General features: G+C 38.7%; 1 protein-coding gene across 2 annotated transcripts in view; it reads right to left on the reverse strand.

Annotated features, from left to right (window-relative positions):
• Nucleotides 1-18,561, reverse strand: part of kif26ab (kinesin family member 26Ab) — a 99,266-nt gene that overhangs the window by 45,026 nt on the left and 35,679 nt on the right. For both annotated transcript variants that reach the window (XM_089120520.1, XM_039667001.2), the window contains exons 3-4: nt 16,263-16,733; nt 8,581-8,747 (exon numbers count right to left, since the gene is read on the reverse strand). In XM_089120520.1, the coding sequence (XP_088976646.1) occupies nt 8,581-8,747; nt 16,263-16,733 (638 nt within the window). The remainder of the gene's footprint in view (nt 1-8,580; nt 8,748-16,262; nt 16,734-18,561) is intronic.

Genomic DNA, 18,561 nt, shown 5'->3' on the forward strand with positions numbered 1-18,561 from the left:
GCCCCGCCCATCAGAAGACCACTGTCCACATTAGCATTGACACAGCATGTGGGTGGAAAGGTGAATGGCATCCCCCTGTTTACAACTCTTGGGATGCTTTATCATTATTGCCCCACTACAGCAGGAGAAGGAAGCAAATCGTCTGAACAATGAGATTAAACTGATGCATTTATGTACCTAATTGACTTTAAATTGGAACGCACAGTGAGAACTCAAGAATTAGGGGCAATGCTAGTCATAAAGGGTCACCCAAAGGGGTACCAAAATGCATCAACTGACCTTTCATTGCAAAATTGTTAAATATCTACTAACCTATGCGCAGTTAGTCGCTCTTGAAATGTTACTTTAAAGCTTTGTAGTCTATACACATGCAAAACAAATCAAAACTGGAAGCTATTTAAAGGTGTGTTCACACTAGTTTGGTGCTAATTGAAAAACGTTTAGCACAAAGATTCATCTGAATGGGCACGCTCATATGAGATGAAGGCTAGACTTAGTTTTCTACAAAAAGTGTTTTAATTGTGTATGGTTTGGGAACACCCTCAATGTATTTTGCCATGTTGGAATCACATGACCCGATTGTAGAGAATCCTCTTGCTCATTGGCTTTGTAGATTCTTTTGTTGCATGGTGTTGGTGATGAAAAGAGCGAACATTAGACAGTGGTACACACTTACTATTGAACTATATACAGTAGATAGATTCCTGTATTTTTTCATTTATTAATCTATCAGATGCTTTTATCCAAAGTGATACATGGCAGCACAGCATCTAAAACAAGTACGGCCATAAACAAGGCCATAACCATGTCTTAAAAATTGGGGGGACCAAATTTTTATTTAAAGAAATTCAAATAATTAAAGGATTAAAAGGGATTTAATGGCATAAAGAAGAAATTAGAACTGTAAAAGAAGTGCTAGGTCAAATTATAGCCTATATAGTTGTGATCTAAACTCTTTGCAAATAATTTTTTATTGAAAAATATGCACAAATTCACTCATTCAAATGAGCACACAATTGTCTCTCGTCACATTTAGTTATGAATTACATAATTTAAATGACTACCTTTTCGATTCAAAATGGCGAAATTGAGTGGTTTGCATCACTGTATGTTACTGTGGAACATTAAACATATCCATTGTAAAACAGTTGTCAAATCTGAAATGTTTAGCAAATTATATCATACCATGCATGCAACTCTTTCACAGTAAAAACAAAAAGTGGCGATTTGGAACTCACACTCATCTTCAGTGAGCATTAAGTCCCGCCTTCTTTGATCTGATTGGCCGTCATTTTGACATTGACAAGAGCTATAAGACCGCTGAGGCAGATCAGCCTAAAAATGTACATTTTTAAACTGTCTGCCATCCTAACAACAACACGCGTAATGGAGAACAGCATTAAGAAATATACAATATTGAGGGAGAAAATATGGCCATTTCCAATTTTTGAGGGGGAGACTTGTCACCCTCAATGCCTGTGGTCGTTACAGCCCAGGTAGAATATAAAAATGTCTATTTTGGACTTGTGTATTTGGTAACAAATACATCAAGTACATGATGTTATGTCAGTGATTAAATAATAATAGTTTAAAATGTTAAAATGTACAGTTCTAGTTGGAACATCTATAGCGCATAGGAAAGCAATTCAGATGTGTCACAAGAATGAATGTCAATTCGTAGTTCGTGTGGGCTAATGTCTCCCTTCCTTTTATCTTCAACTGGCAATGATGTTTATTGAAGCCACAACATAAACATCCCATGAATTAACTTCCCTTTGTTTCTATGGTTACTCCCTAATACCGGCGCAACAAAGCACTTTGTCTGGTGAAAGTCTGGATTGTTGTTTAAGTAATTACAGTGGAATGTTTACTTCAATCATAGTCATTACTGTTTAAGCTCACCTGGACAGGCAACTAAAAATGAGTGCTAGGCCATAAAAAATGTGTTCAATGCCACTGCAAGTCCACATACCACCAAACAGCTGTGCCTCTTACATGCTGACCAGCATACATGCATGTACAAACATATACCCTCCGTCAACACACCTTGAAATTGCAACCCTAAACTTGGACTGGGTGGTCAAATAATGAGCTGTGTTAGCACTTTAAAAGTGCACTACTTCAGCGTCACACAATGTCTATATTGCATGTGAATAAGCATAATTTGTAGACAGTGAAATCCCAGTGCTAATAAGACAGGAATGGGAACAGTCACGTCACAATGCACCACTCACTTCCAGTGTAGACACATTGTAACAGGTACTGTTAGACTATTAGCATGCTAAAGCACAGCTCTCCGAGGAGTGCTTTTGTCACAAATTCGCAACCTTCAACAATACATTTGTTACAGTTAAAGGCATTATACTCTGTATGCAATCTTGTCACCCATACACATCAGTGTTCAAAGAACCACTAACCTAAACCTTCAGTGAAAGATTTGTATTTGGCAAGTTTAAAATCCATGTCGCACATGGGCCAGATTTACTAACAGCTTGCGCCAATGAAAACCCTCTTTTGGCGTTAAAAAAAAAAACTACTGTCAGGGTTTAAGACACGCAGTGAAAAATTAGAGCTGAAAAGGCATGTACAGGGTTATTTTTGCGGCTGATCTGCATTTGTAGGAGTTTCCCTTCTCAGATGCTAAATTTATGGGATGATAGTATTTATATAATTTATATAGCAAGGTGATTTACTAAGGTTTGCCCTCGTCAATTTACTGTTATTTGCGCCATTATTTACCGCCCAAAAAAGCATTACTTAAACCAGACGCTAATTTGTGCTGGTAGATTGCGTTGGTCATTATGGAAATGATCTGGCAGCTTCTGTGTCCTTTAAAGGTGCAGTGTGTATTTTTTAGCGACATCTAGCGGTTCGATTGCGAGTTGCATCTTTTGAAGAAGGTACGGTGGCTAAAATGGGACAAACATATCGTCGTCTGAGACAGCAGAGAATAGCCAGACTGTTACTGTAGCTGAGCTGGTTAAAAGCGTAAAGCCTTGTTTAAGCCTTTTTACAGTCTATGGTTTAAACTCGATGCGTTCGCATGAGCCCAAAGTTGCTCGTGGCAAAAATTACATGATTGTAACGGCGCGTGCAGCTTCGCATACCCTGGACACCATTTACTACACAGAATAGGCTTTTTTTCTCTGGTTTTGAAAACTCTTCGCGATCGACTTAAAATGCTTCCAAGATCGACTTGTCGACCGCGATCGACAGGTTGGTGATTCCTGTAACGTTACTGTTTTCGGTCAATGACGAGTACTAATCAGCTCTCACGAACGTAACCAGCACATTTATACCCACATAGCACAGCCATAACACAGCGAAGGAGAAAAACTAAGTTACATGAAACAATCCAACTTCATATTTTACACCAATAAGGGAAAAGTCACTACTCACGGTGTTTATGGCTAACATCTAGCTTTCTGCTGCTTCTCTTTTAAGGTAGTGACGACGTTCGTTCGCTGTCGGCTACGGTCGAAACATGACGTCAAACAATATGTCGACCTTCATAGAAGAGTGTGCATGCGGTTATGTAGATATAAATGTCTCATTCTAAGGTAATAAAAACATTATGGTTTATTTAGCAAGTTCTTTTTACACCACTGAAAACAGTTTTGGATGTCATATTGCATTTCTGTTGATAGATACTCAAAATGTACACATTGCACCTTTAATTTGCACGTTGTAAGTAATCCCACAGAGAACTTTCCACTCTCATTGGCATTTTTGTGGGATTGTGTTTTCACACTAATTCGCCATGTTTAGTAAATCTGACCCACATCTTTTAGCATTCATTGCACATTTTATAACCACATGGACAGTCGCTCTGATCTCTAGACAGACAAATCTCTCAACCTCATTTTCTTTCTCTTTGTCTCATCCCCTTTGGAGTCAATGGAGCATGTGGCCGTCTAAAACAGTCATATCCTTTTAATCAGTTCTACCCCAACTCCCACCTTGCAAAAGCTCAGATGATTCATTCACATGACCCTGCACACGATGCTCAGTACCATTTCATCTCACGGAGCACTGAGTTGGAATAGCCGAGCACGCCAGGCTGTTGAGTGTGACAAGGCATCCTAAAGCTCTGGGAATCTCTTTGGTCCCTGTGTCTGTATTCATTACAGGAGTCAGTCAGTATGTCAATACATTAATAATATGCTCCATCACTCTGGAGCATATGCCGAGAATGGGGGTTAGGGAAACGTCAACTTCTCAGCCATGCATCTACTCCTCGTCCGCTTCTATTTTCTCAATAGATACTCACTAATAAATACAGTACACTCTCAGAAAAAAAGGTACAAAAGCTGTCACTGGGGCTGTACCTTTTCAAAAGGTAAACTTTTGTCCATTTTAGGTGCTAATATGTACATTTTATGTAATATGTAAAATTTAAGTGCTAATATGTACATTTTAGGTGTTAATATGTACATTTTAGGTTCTAATAAGTAAATTTTAGGTGTTAATATGTACATTTTAGGTGCTAATATATGTACATTTTAAGTGTTAATATGTACATTTTAGGTGCTAATATGTCCATTTCAGGAGCTAATGTCCATTTCAGGAGCTAATATGAACATTTTAAGTGTTAATATGTACATTTAGGTGCTAATATGTACATTTTAGGGGGTAATATGTACATTTTATGTGCTAATAAGTACATTGTAGTTGTTAATATGTACATTTTAAGTGCTAATATGTCCGTTTCAGGTGCTAATATGTCCATTTCAGGTGCTAATATGTCCATTTTAGCTGTTAATATGTACATTTTAGGTGCTAATAAGTACATTTTAAGTGTTTATAAAATGTACATTTTAGGTGCTATTATGTCCATTTCAGGAGCTAATATGTCCAATTTAGGTACTAATATGTACATTTTAAGTGTTAATATGTACATTTTAGGTGCTAATATGCTCATTTCATGAGCTAATATGCCCATTTTAGGTGGTAATATGTACATTTTAAGTGTTAATATGTACATTTTAGGTGCTAATATGCCCATTTCATGAGCTAATATGTCCATTTTAGGTGTTAATATGTACATTTTAGGTACTAATATGTACATTTTAGGTGTCAATGTGTACATTTTAGGTGCTAATGTGTACCACTAAGGTACCAATATGCAGCCTTTGGGTACAAAAGTGTACCTTTTGAAAAGGTACAGCCCCAGTGACAGCTTTTGTACCTTTTTTTCTGAGAGTGTACTGTCTGAATAAAAGAAGGTTAAATCACTTTACTATAGCCAAAGATGCCTTACAAAAGGACTGTGGCAGTAGCATGAAAGTTGAAATACTGATATTGTAAGGCAACATTTTGGCCTCAAGAAGAACTAACATAACACAAAGATAAGCAGTTAAAGCCAGGTGTACATTAAGTACACCCAAGAAACATTGTGATTAGATCACCAAAACCATATTCAGAGGTGGTTAAAGATGGATACTGATCACTGCTGTTCTGAAATTTGATTTTAAAAGTTTTGGAATTAAATGGATAAGATCATAACACTGAATGGATGACTGGGAACAGATTTACTTTGTCCCCCGTTGCTCTCCTCTCCGCTGTGCAACTCTAATTGCACTCTAATTAACATTTGACTTACAAGAGGATCCAGCCTCATGCTTGTTGTACAAGCAGTTTAAAGGCCCAGTGCACACTAGAGGAATAACTGCAGATCTGGATGTTCACTACAAGCTCTTCATTTAAATGTTTGATAATGTTTGATAATGACTAATTTAGAGGATGCAACTCATAATTTTTTTATTTTTTGGTGGCCGTGTGTCCACCAAAGCATTTTTAGACAGCTGAAAATGCTAGACCCTCTGCTGAAGACGCCATGCATTGGGCGTTTTTTCCGTTGAGACGTTTCGTTGCTATGATACAGAATATCTGCAGCAGTTTGAATGTTGACAGTTGGTCGGTGTGGTATTAGTCCCGCCCCTCCTCTACTGTGATTGGACGGCTGGGTAAAAAGTGACAGTGATGAGCGCTGCGTTTGATCCAAAGTTGAACATTTTTCAACTCCCAGCGACCAGTAAAAACACCGGGCGCTCGGCGCTTCAGCGTGAAAAAAAAAACGCTCAGCGCCTCGGTACTCTCATGGCGTTTAAAAAACGTGGCGCTCCCATTTAAAACAATTGAAAACATACGCCAAGCGTGTGGGAAAACGCTTTGGTGGACACACGGCCTTATTCTGCATCAGGTCAAACATCTTTGAGGTGAAAGGTATCTGAAAATCTTGGTAAATATCTAGACTTTATTTAAAACATTAAAACATGCAACTAGCCTGACTTCTTATAGAAAACTAACATAGATGCAAACTTATGTCAGACCGCAACTAGTCAAAGTATCTCAAAACACTCAACAGATTGAGAATATTGAGAATTAGAGGATTTTTACCACTCATGCATGTATGAGTGGATTGTCTATGCCATATACAGTCCCTGATCTAGTGCAGTTATTACATTTCTCTGTGTTTGGTTACTTTAATGACAGTTAGAATACTAGTGGCTGTTATTAGCAAAAGTCTTGAAACCAGTATTCCAAGGATAAAAGGGTGTCCAAAATGATAACTGACCTCATTCCTAACCATAACAATAAAATTCTTGGCAGGCACTACTATTTTTGCAATGAAATAAGAGGTGGTACCTAACATGATTTCCTACTTCTTCTGTTCATCCACCCAGGAGTTTAAATTAAGAGGCCAAAACAAATCTATTTTCTCTCTCTCTCTTCCTCATCTTTCTCTTTCTGTGACGCAACAGCCTCCCTGCTATCCGCTTCTTTTGAGATCAACTCCAAAGAAAACAGACCAGCAATTATTAATCAGACTGCAAAAATTAACCTTGTCCTACATGGGGTCACATCTGCCCGTTGTCTCAGAATGACCTGGAAGTGCTCGGGCAGGTGGCAGTATCCAAAGCGGATCTAAAAACTGGGCAGCCCTCATTCTCCACAAAGGGAGAGGCCCCTGAACACTCTTTAAAATCCCATGCAGTCACTTGGCTTGAGAAATAATGTCAAATGTGTTTTCCAGGAGCATTCCAGAAGCATTCCTGTCACAACTCCTTTCCACATACCAGTGGAATTGAGAATACTCTGATAAAAGACTGTTCCTACATCGTTGAGGTCAAGCAGTGCTTTAGTAGACACTTCAATCCAAAGCAACTTTAAGTACACTTACTACAGGGACAATTCTTCTGAAGCAACCTAGGGTTAGATGCCTATCTTAAGAAAGCAGCCCCTCGGTTTGCCAGTCTATAGCTACTATGCCAAAGCATAATACACCACATTATACCAAGTCCAAAATCTATATCCTTGACATTATATTCTAAAAGTAAAAATCCAGAAGTATTTAGTTAAAGGTAGACTATGTGCAGTAACTTTCGGCCCTCTAGAGGTTAAAAAGAAAACTGCGTGCATTTTGCCAAAGAACATTGTCTAACTCTGTTAGAGAGCTATATATGGCAATTTATCTGTTAAATAAAATATTTACTGACTTGTTGAGTAATAAAAACACCATCTCTATGTTGCTTTTACAACATTTTAAAACTCCTCAGTTCTCATCATCTCCGTAAAGCAAAGCCCATGTTGATTCTTGTTTTATTACGAGCTCTGTCACATTCTCTTTTCCGCTTTTAAAACGGGTGATTCCCCGGAGGTTGGAGATTTAGCGACTCCACGTCAACCTTTCTCGCTTGTTGCGACAACTCACCTATCCCACTCCCACACCATACCCGTGTCAGTAGCCGGAGCAACTTTTTTCTATTTATGGATATGACGAGGGAGGCACGGGCGAGTGACGTATAAACACAAAGTCACGCAAAAATTATTCCGCTTGGTCTAAAATATAAACACTTATAATAGGCTTACCATAGTGAATCAGAATAAGTCAAAACGTCATGGTAAGTCAAAAACGTTTTGGAAGAAGAACTGATGTGTTGACTCATCATTTCAATTTAGTCAATTTTGAACAAATAAAGTTACATAGTGTACCTTTAAAGGGGTGATTGATTATGATTTCACTTTTCTAAATTTAAATAATGTCGCTGTTTGAGCATAAACAACATCTGCAAAGTTACAACGCTAAAGGAGGTATTTAAAGAAATAGCTTTTTAAGACTAGACTACAACAAACAGCTGGTAGAGACTACACGACATTCCTCCTGGGTAAGTGGCCTGTTGCGTTCTACATGTTGTCAATTCTTTTTGAGTCTCTCCATCATTGTCTGACTTTTTGTTAGTGTGCGTCTAATAGAGGTAATCAGAGCTGCTAACACACAGGAGCTCTTGAAGCTCCGCCCTCTGTGTCGGGAGCAGCAGCTCATTTGCATTTAAAGGGACAGACACAAAAACGGTGCGTTTTTGCTCACCCTCAAAAGGTGACAATTTTAACATGCTATATAAAAATATCTGTGGGCTATTTAGAACTAAGACTTCACATACACACTCTGGGGATATCAAAGACGTATTTTACATCTTGTGAAAATGGCATTAAAACCACCCCTTTAATAATAATCCATTGCTATATACAGATGTTTCAGGATCCATTAAGTGATTTATGGTAAATGTGTTTTCTTACCTGATGAAGAAAGATGCCGCAGCTGAACTGGGATGGTCGGAGGAAGAGGGCACAGCCTGGCCAACCTGAACCTGACTTCTCTGTCTAGAGGGAGTTATGGACACTCTGGAGATGGTGGTGTCTGAAGACCATTCGCTCGGCTCTGCTTGACCCATGAGGCCTTGTGACTGGGGTGGGAAGAAGCAGGATAAATGACGTTTAAAATATTGAAATTCAATAATGAGATACTAAATTATATTATGCTAAATTAAACAGTGCCAAGAATCCTATGTCTGGGCTACACCTTTTAGAAAAAACAGATAGCAAGTCCTTACAAGGAGCAAGAGGCAGTTCCCTTACAAATGGTAACAATTACTCCCATGCATTTATGATAAAGTACATAATTAGCCACCAGGGAGGAACATTCATGCATGTACTAAAGGTATGAATGGGGTTTCAATGGGTAGAGATTAGACGGGCTCACAAGAAATGTGAAATCCTTAGTGAGATGCAGGGGTTGTCAATCCAAAAAAGGGTCCACTAGCTCTCTCATGACCCGAGGCAATATAGGCACATCTTCCTCTGCACTCGAGAAAGAGGCCAGTTCAAGAAACTAGTCTTCTGTCAGTGTCTCCAATGGTGTCCACACAAAAGCTCAGTGAAGGTATAGCAAGTGAACAGAGCATGATTCTAGGAATCAACTATAGATTCAGACATTTGAAATGCTGTTACATAATTCTTGCATGGAGTCTGTTAACAGCTTTTTCGCAAATAAAGAATCTGAATAGAGTTTTTAGAGTTATTTTGCAGCTTGTTAAATATATCTGCATTGGAACCCATTCATTCAGGTGTGTTTCATTCAGTCAATTGTACCTCTTTGTCTCAGAGTTCTGTGAGTAACTAAGTAGTTAAACCCACAATCAATATGATCTGTCAAGACCTTGTTTTGAAAGTAGGCAGAGTGCTAAAAGGCTTCAGGTAAGGTTGGACCATTTCCCAAAGACTATAGTGAGTTAAACACACTGAGCAATAGACAACCATGGCTTTATTGTGGCATGTCAGCTACTGTGCGTAGTGGTGGTTGTGCATAATGGCTGGATTCGTGCTTGCTCTGGAATCGTGTCTGGCAGCTAAAATAACATCATTAACAATCTTTTCATGAAGCATATCCCATCCAGTGCGTGATGGGTTGACGCAACTCTGACAGGAGAAATATTTATATGACATATGAGCTTCATACATCACAAACCATCAGACACATGGAAGGATTATTCACATGAGACGGACTACGACAAGCAGAGATGTATAGTAACGAAGTAGAACTACTTAAGTACTGTACTTAAGTACTAAAATGCTGTATCTGTACTCTACTAGAGTATTGTTTTTTTCTCATACTTCTACTTTTACTTCAGTAGATATTTTCGATGAATTTAATACTTTTAGTTCGATATTTTTTTAATGTTCTGCCAGTTACTCGTTACAATTATAAAATTTTTACGAATCATTCGTTGCAAGTTGGCTTTCGTGCTGCCTAAATCACACGCCAGGGTAATGGTATTGATTGACACACACATTGACAACTAATGCAGGGGTTGTCCTGCAATGACATTTTTTGGCGGCCACCAAAGCTATTGTTGAACCAAAGCTGTTTATTGAACTAGCAATCAAATAAGGCGCTTTGGCGGGATCGCCAAAGCGCCTTATTTGATTGCTAGTTCAAACTTTTGACTGCTTTCTTTAATAATTACATGACACAATATTGGTACTTTTACTTTAGTACTTAAGTAGTGAATTTTAAAATAAACTACTTGCAATTCTTAAGTACAAAAAATGTTGAATACTTTAGTACTTCTACTTAAGTGTGGTGCTTAAAGAGCACTTCAACTTCTACTCAAGTCACTTTTGTGATCGAGCACTTGTACTTTTACTCAAGTCCGGGTTTCTAGTACTTTATACATCTCTGACGACAAGTAGTACTGTGACATTTGGTTGAACAATTACTAAAATATAAGCTTCAACATGCGGGAAGGGGGGATTCTAAATAAAGCAGAGAAAAAAATTGATTATTTTCTTTGAGTTGTTTATGTCTGTTTATTCAGATGCCTCAGTATTGTGTTTATGTCTACAATTGCTTTCGGTTTAGGGTTGAAATCAATAATTATGTCTGTCAGTTCTGTTGTAGAACTGACAAATGCGCTGTTAAAAATGGCAAAGTATTCATGTGGACATTAATTAAACTAAATTGGTGTCTGTGAATGTCTACACATACACAATAGCTGTTCCTGCCACTTTTTATATGAGCTGCTTTGCAGTGTCCATATTTTTATGTCTGAGAGAAGTCAGAAAGGGCTCATTTGAACTTAGCACTTATGCATTCATCAACACAAAAAACACCATGCTGGATCCGTGACATGACAGTCATATCACAAAGCACGGCATTGCGATTTCAGACGAGCCGTGATAAATCAAAACAGCGTCACACTGACAGCGAATGGTGTCTATCTGGACAGGACGGTAATCCCCCCACATACAGATAAAGAAGAAACGAGTGTCAGGTTTCAAATCAACAGGATGTTTAAGGGGCTACGCATTCGGAGCGAGACAGAATTTGGGACACACAAACACAGACATTAGACACACAACCACACACACACACTGAAGCAGCTGTCAAAAAAACCCACAATGGGTTTTTGAGGACTTAAGCCCTCCAGTCAAGCTGTTTTCATGAGTGTCAGACACAGAGCACGAGGTGCGCATGATGTATCCCCAGGTCGGGTCATTAAAGTACAGCTGCAAGAGCTCCTAGCATTCAATAAATCAGGTATTCTCTTTATGCTACACCCTACACCCAGTAAACACCCCACCAAAATCCAGAAAATCTCACATCTCCTTTCCAAGGTCTGTGTCTTTCACTTTCCTTTATAGAAAGAAGCAGCATAATTTTCTCTCTCTCTCCTTCTTTCTCTGGCTCAGAGGGCGGTAGATCACAGTCTGTTCACGCTGCTTAAGGATTCCTGGTTTTGGGCTCCCAGTAGGCCACTAGGTCATTTCAGCCCGTATGAAGCCCACGTGGAAAATCCCACCTCGACATGCTCTAATAATTTTATCTGCCAAGCTCGAGCAAAGAGCAATAAAGCTGACGGTAACATGCTCTCAAGTTTTTCTTTCTGTTTTCAAAGGTGCTTCTAATCTGATTATATATATTTTTAAAAACTTCACTGTGCTCATTGCAATGCATTCTGGAAATGTCTTAGTATCCAAAACTTTTAGGCCAAAACAAGCCAAAACAATCAAGATTAAGCTGACGATTTGGCGCAGCCTATTCATGTGTAAAAACATGAATATTATATACACTTTCTTAAGTGTGGGTCTGAATGTGTTTTTATACCCCTATATAAACAGGTATATTAACAGGTTAATAGATTGATATAGAGTGCCAAAGTGATGACATCACTTTGTAGGACAACACGGAAGCACATGGGTTTCCTCGATCGAAAAGCTATATGCATTTTCGCCATAGACTTTTGAAAAAAGTGTTTAACAAAGAGTTGTGACCCTTACATGTTTTGTCTATCAAGATAATCTTTACAAGTTAATCCAAAATTTATACATTTTGAAGCCTATATAAAGTTTTTTAAAAACACAAGCAGACACAATAAAGTTTAAAAAACCACAAGCAAGTTATAACACTGTGTTTTATGTCGTAGATCAAAACATGAAAATATTTAGAGGCTTTGTTCACCAAAGACCTTATTTCAGGTGATTTAGCAAAACCCCTTTAAAAAAACCCATAGAATTTAGAGCGAGGGAACAGGTAGTGCTAAAATGCTAACACAAGTGTTTTGGCCTACAGAGTGACGTCGTAACTTCGGCACTCTATTATCAAATTGTAATACCATGGTACTTGAACATTGTAATCACTTGTTACCATGGAACATATGCAACCAGTCCTACTCAACCCGCTGCGGCGTGGGAGGTGGGCGCACGAACAAGGACGCTAAAAACCGCAGCCTCTAGCGTGCCTCTTGAGGCCAGGGGAGTGAGGTTTACACCTAACCCCCATCCGGCTTCTGGCACCAAATATAACCAGTCCTGCTCGGCTTGCTCCGAGTGGGATTCGAACCCGGGTCTCCAGCGTGGAGGGAGGATGGGATAATGTAACGGAGGCCAGCTAGTAGTTGCTAGTAAACCTCACTCCTCTGATCTCAATAGGCGCTCTAGCGACAGACGTTAGTGGCTGCAGTCTTTAGCCTCCTTGTTAGAGCGCCCGACTCTCATGCCGGAGACCCGGGTTCGAGGCCTGCTCGGAGTGGATCGAGTAGGACCCGGGTGGAGGGGTTACATTGGTGCCGTGACCCGGATGAGAGTGAGGTTTAGGGGGGTGAGTGTAACGGAGGCCAGTTATCAGTTGCTTTGCAAGTAAACCTCACTCCTCTGATCTCAATAGGTGCCCTAGCGAAAGACCCTAGAGGCTGCAGTCTTTAGCCTTCCTGTTAGAGCGCCCGACTCTCACGCCAGAGACCAGGGTTCGAGGCCCGCTCGGACACTAACAAGGGCGCAGGACAGGGGAGTCGGGTTTACACACACTATTACACATATCCATGTATCATGGTATTTATCTAAATAATCCAAAGGGCTTAAAAGGAATGGAATAGTATTAACAGAGTAAGTGCTCAAAACACACACACACACAGTCTGTCTAAGCATTTCAGGCGTATGTTTGAATCTAAACTTGACAGCTGTCAACTTCTTCATCATGTGTTGATGATGAATGCCCTGATTCTGCATCAAAGTGCTCCTTGCCATTTGATGTTTCACTTCTTGCTTTTGAGGAACTCTCACCTGCTTCAAAAGTAGTGATGCATCTTTACCTACTAGAAGAGACATACAAATCTACTTCACAGAACACAAGGCCCCTCCAAAGACTTCCTGTCAGACTCAGTCCATCTCAAACGCTTTATCTCCTCCTCGTTCCTCCTGCCGATTGTCATTTCTCCCCTCAGAAAACAGATGAATTAAAGCTCTTTGCTCAAGGCTCTGCTGAAGTCCCAGCGCACTGCATGCAATATTGTCATCCCTCCAATCTAATGAAAGAAAGGAGCCGTTCCAGATTATACAAGGCACATCTTTGAACTAGGGGGAAACATGGAGCTCACAGCAATTCCTGTTCATGCACAAACTACGTGTGCGAGTGGTGTGTTTGGTTAAGTACCGCAAGGCAGACAGCTTCTGTTCGTTTTTTAAGACGTACTGGGTCAGTTTTTTATCCAAGGCTTTTTGCTGGTTACTAAAAGCCTCTGTGTCGGCTCACTCGCTGGAATAAAAGCACTTGTTGACATTAGTGCAAAAAGGCATCACTTTTGTTAATCCCCTTTCGTCAAACTGTTGGCAGGAACAAAACAGGCTCTATCAAAGGCAACTGCAAAAGATTGTCAACCACACAAAAAGATGTGATATGTATTATAATTAGATACCGCTCTGATGCAGCGGAGACTCAGCAATGGAAGACAGACAGGAATAGTTTACCTGTGGTGGTGAGCTTTGTTTAGTTTAACACGCTGAAGCTGTACACTTATACAGCTTCAACGGGCCACTGTGGAATGTAACAGTGCAGTAAGGCAGCCAGTCAATAAAACACAGGAGTAATAAAATGAACTCCTCAAGCTGTCAATCTGCCAAACCTGCATTCTGGTGATCGATCGATATACTGTATGACTGAGACCAATATATCAGACAGATGATAATCATACGTCATTCAGCCATTATTAGAACATCGTCACCAGTCAATAACAATAAATATTTGCATTTATTTAAACTGCTGTATATATACAGGGGTTGGACAATGAAACTGAAACACTGGCCAATGTTGGAGGTTTCACATCTATATGCCTGGCGGCCAATCTTCAGAGTGAAGCACGGGTGGATCAGTGATGGTTTGAGCTCCAATATCATGACAATCCTGATTGTATTTGATGGACACGACACTGCCGAGGACTACCAAACCCTTCTGGAGGATCATGAGCACCTGATGCTCAAACCGTGTATCAGCATGATCATGCACTAACACACACAGCAAGACTTGTGACAGAAGGGTTTGATGAAGATGAAAGTGACGTTGAACATCTCCCACGGTCTGCACAGTCACCAGATCTGAATATTATTGAGGTGTTTTGGAGGAGCGAGTCCACCAGCATCATATAGTGACCTGGACACTGTTCTGGAAGAGGAACGCCTCATAATCCCTCTGGTCACTGTGAAGGACTTCTATCTGTCAATTGGTGCTGTATTTGGATGCGAAATGAGGCCCTCACCATTCTAACAAATTATTGTGTAGTAAAACCAGGTGTTTCAGTTTTTTTTGTCCAACCCCTGTACACTACTGTTCAAATTTTAGGGTCGGTAAGTTGAAAGAAGTCTCTGCTCACCAAAGCTGCATTTATTTGATCAAAAATGCAGTAAAGACAGTCCTGTTGTGAACAATTATTCCTTTGTTGGCAAAAGCTGAATATTCAGCATCTTTATTACTCCAATCCTTCAGAAATCATTCTAATATGTTGATTTGGTGCTCAAGTAACAAGTCTTATTCTTATCGGAGATGAAAACGGTTGGTGTCTTAATATTTTAATAGAAACGTTGGTACTGTGATCTCTGGATTCTTTGATGAATAGAAAATTCTGCATTTATTTAAAATATAATTATTTTGCATCAATGTAAAAGTCTGTCACTTTAATTAATTCAATGTGTCACTGTTGGATAGAAGTATGATTTTTTTGAAAAAATAAACCAGTATATTAATATATATAATATATATAAAATACTGTATATATATATATGAAGAGTTCAGATGCAAAAGCCTCTAACTGCCATTTGAAATTTTCTTCTAGAATGATCATTTTATCAAGCTTGTATATTTAAGTTCAGTGATTTCACTTAAATGACAATTCGTAGGTAATCTTCATTGCCATTTAAGTGAAATTACTGAACTTAAATATACGAGCTTGATAAAAATGATCATTCTAGAAGAAAATGTCAAATGGCACTTAGAGGCTTTTGCATCTGAACTCTTCATATATATTACTGATCCCAAACTTTTGAATGGTAATCCATTTACCTCATCATAAAGTGTAACTGAAACAGCAATACCGATCCATTCATTGACTACATGATACTAATTTCCAAAACACTCACTCACAAAGCAACAGGTGCACTGACAATGTAAAACGGCACTAGAGATTTGCAAATCTGTCAATGAGGACATAAAATGTTAACACACAGTCTTAGTGCATTATGTTTCAAGCATGCTCTCCATGTCTAACTCAGTGCATTTGATTCAGTTATGCAGGTGTTTTCAACCGCGACTCATTCAGACAGCTGTAGCTCACATAACCGGGCCGAACGTTATAACTGATGCCTATGCTGAGCACTTAGAAACAATAATGCTTCAAAAAGCCCTTCAAAGTGAACTTTTCCATACCTCTCAACCATTATATGACAATAACAGCACATTTGACTTAGCAAAAGTGCATCCATATGTTATATTCAACCCCTACACCCTACTGCTACTGTGAACGATAAATAAACATGGTCACTTCTAAATTGAACACATTAGGAGTTTGATTTTTAGTATAGTAGTAAATGTGTGTAAATAAATTCAATTAATGCATAAACAAAAGATCTTGTGAGAGAAATTGAAGGTTGCATACCGGGTTTGGCTGAGGCAGGAAGTTATTGACACGTGAGATGCTCCACATGCCCTCTAAATACTGCTGGGCTTGAATGGTGACTGAGCCGATGGTCCCCGCCAGAGGTCTTCCTCCCATGGTCACCTGCATGCTGGGTTTCAGAGGACCAGCGCTGGGAGACGGGCTCTGAGACCAGCCCAGCTCACGTTGCCGCTCCCCTACGGGCAGGACGCTGTGCGCCGGGTGAGGTATCCTCGATTTGGTAGGTCTGGAGGAAAGAGTGACCACGTTGTGATGCCCAGGGAAAGTGTTGGGAGGCAGAGATGGCATGTGGGAACCAGGGTACAGTTCTTGGAGAGTCTGAAGCGCCTGCTGTTTTAGCTGCTGTGCAGGTGTTCCACACACCTGACACCTCCTTCCTTCATGTCCTCCTTTCAGCGGCCAATCGGGCACTTGCAGCTGGTCAATGATAAAGGAAGCAAATCCAGGATCCTACAGAGAGCAAAAGAGGCGAAAAGAGCTGTTATAGATAGAAATTATGCTTGTTTTTATTGTTTTCCAGATGAATTCTGGCTTGCTGTCTAAAGTATAAAATTACAGTAAAAAGCGATACATTTCTGAAATGTGAAAATTATGAAAAAAACAACAACATTTCATTCATCCATCTTCAAAAAAACCATAATAATATCATCATCATCATCATTCTCCTTATCAACAACAACAGCAGCAACAACAATAACAATATTCTATACATCATAAAAAAATATGATAATATAAATCTCAAATTTTTATTTTATTTTTATATATAATTTTATTTAATTTTAATTTTATTAATTGTATTATTTTACTATATTTGTATATATATATATATATAACAAAATATATACAACATGCATGTATTTTTAAGAAAATTAAATATAAAATATTTATATTTATATAGAATATAAATTATATATAAATCTATTTCTTAAATATATACAAGCATGTGTGTGTATTTATATATATAAAATAATTATACACAGTGCACCCACATTATGTAAACACAAACTTTTATTTTGGATGCGATTAATCGCTATTAATCGTTTGACAGCCCTAATATATATATATATATATATATATATATATATATATATATATATATATATATATTTAATGCAGCAAATCTTTAAATTTAAAGAAAATCTGATTTATTTATAATCATAATAATAAATGAATTTTATTATTTCTGTGTTATAATGTTATATTTTATGTTGTAAAGATTATAGAATAAAATAATAAAAAATAAAAAATTTCCAGATTTATCAGAGTGCACGGTCTAAAACAAAGAATCATTTGTGATATTAATACTAAAAATGCTAAATGTTATAACCATAAACAACAATTTATTAGCAGGCCATTAGAAAAATTAATAAGAGCATTTAAATAAGAGAAATGTAGTTTTGCTGATAAAAACCAACCCAGCCATAAAGCCTTCAGACATTTAGACAAGATCTTCCTAGTTGTCCCAGAAGCCTCATCTTAATTATAATATTTCAAACTAAGCAGAGCTGAAAAGTGAGAGTTTTGTGGGTGGAGGGATTGAGCAGTGGGGTGGGGTGGTGGGCGGTAGGGTGTAAAGAAAACAACAGCTGAGCCCGGGCACGAAGCACATTGCAGAGTGTATTTACATTTGATAAGACTCCCAGCAGGGAGAGATATGACAAGAGACCCAGCATGAAAATAATCATCTCCCATTCAATGCCAGGGGCATGACGCCATGTCTACCTGATGGACGGGGCTTATGTGTGTGTACTCGCACTCGAAGACAATCGAGTGCTTGGAGCAGTAACTATTGCTGCCTACAATACAGGATCACTTATCATGATACTACAACTGAACACAAAGGATTAACCAGCCGCCGATTTAAAAATGTAGAATTAATTGGAAATTAATGACATGCTTGTCTGGAATTCTTCACTTGAAAATGAAAAATCTGTCATTATTTAGTCACCCTTTTTTCTCTATTCATGGAAAAAAGCTACTTGGACGTTTTTCGTTCCACAGAAGAAAGAAACCATACAGGTTTGGAATGAGTAAATGATGGCAGAATGCTAATTTTAGAGCAAAATATTCCTTCACAGCACTTGTTTGTAATGCTGTACATCCACACTCACATTCTGGTCTTTTGAAAGACAAATGTCACATTCTAGATTAATGAGGTTAGGCCCTGACTGGAGCCCAGGGCATTGATGTTTACGGAGCCACAGAAACCTGAAACCTTAAACAACTACCACTAAATTAAGATATTTATTGCAATTAAATCAGAAATACTACTAAAACA

The sequence above is a fragment of the Pimephales promelas genome, chromosome 15, assembly GCF_988280905.1.
Source record: "Pimephales promelas chromosome 15, fPimPro1.hap1.1, whole genome shotgun sequence".
Lineage (NCBI taxonomy): Eukaryota > Metazoa > Chordata > Actinopteri > Cypriniformes > Leuciscidae > Pimephales > Pimephales promelas.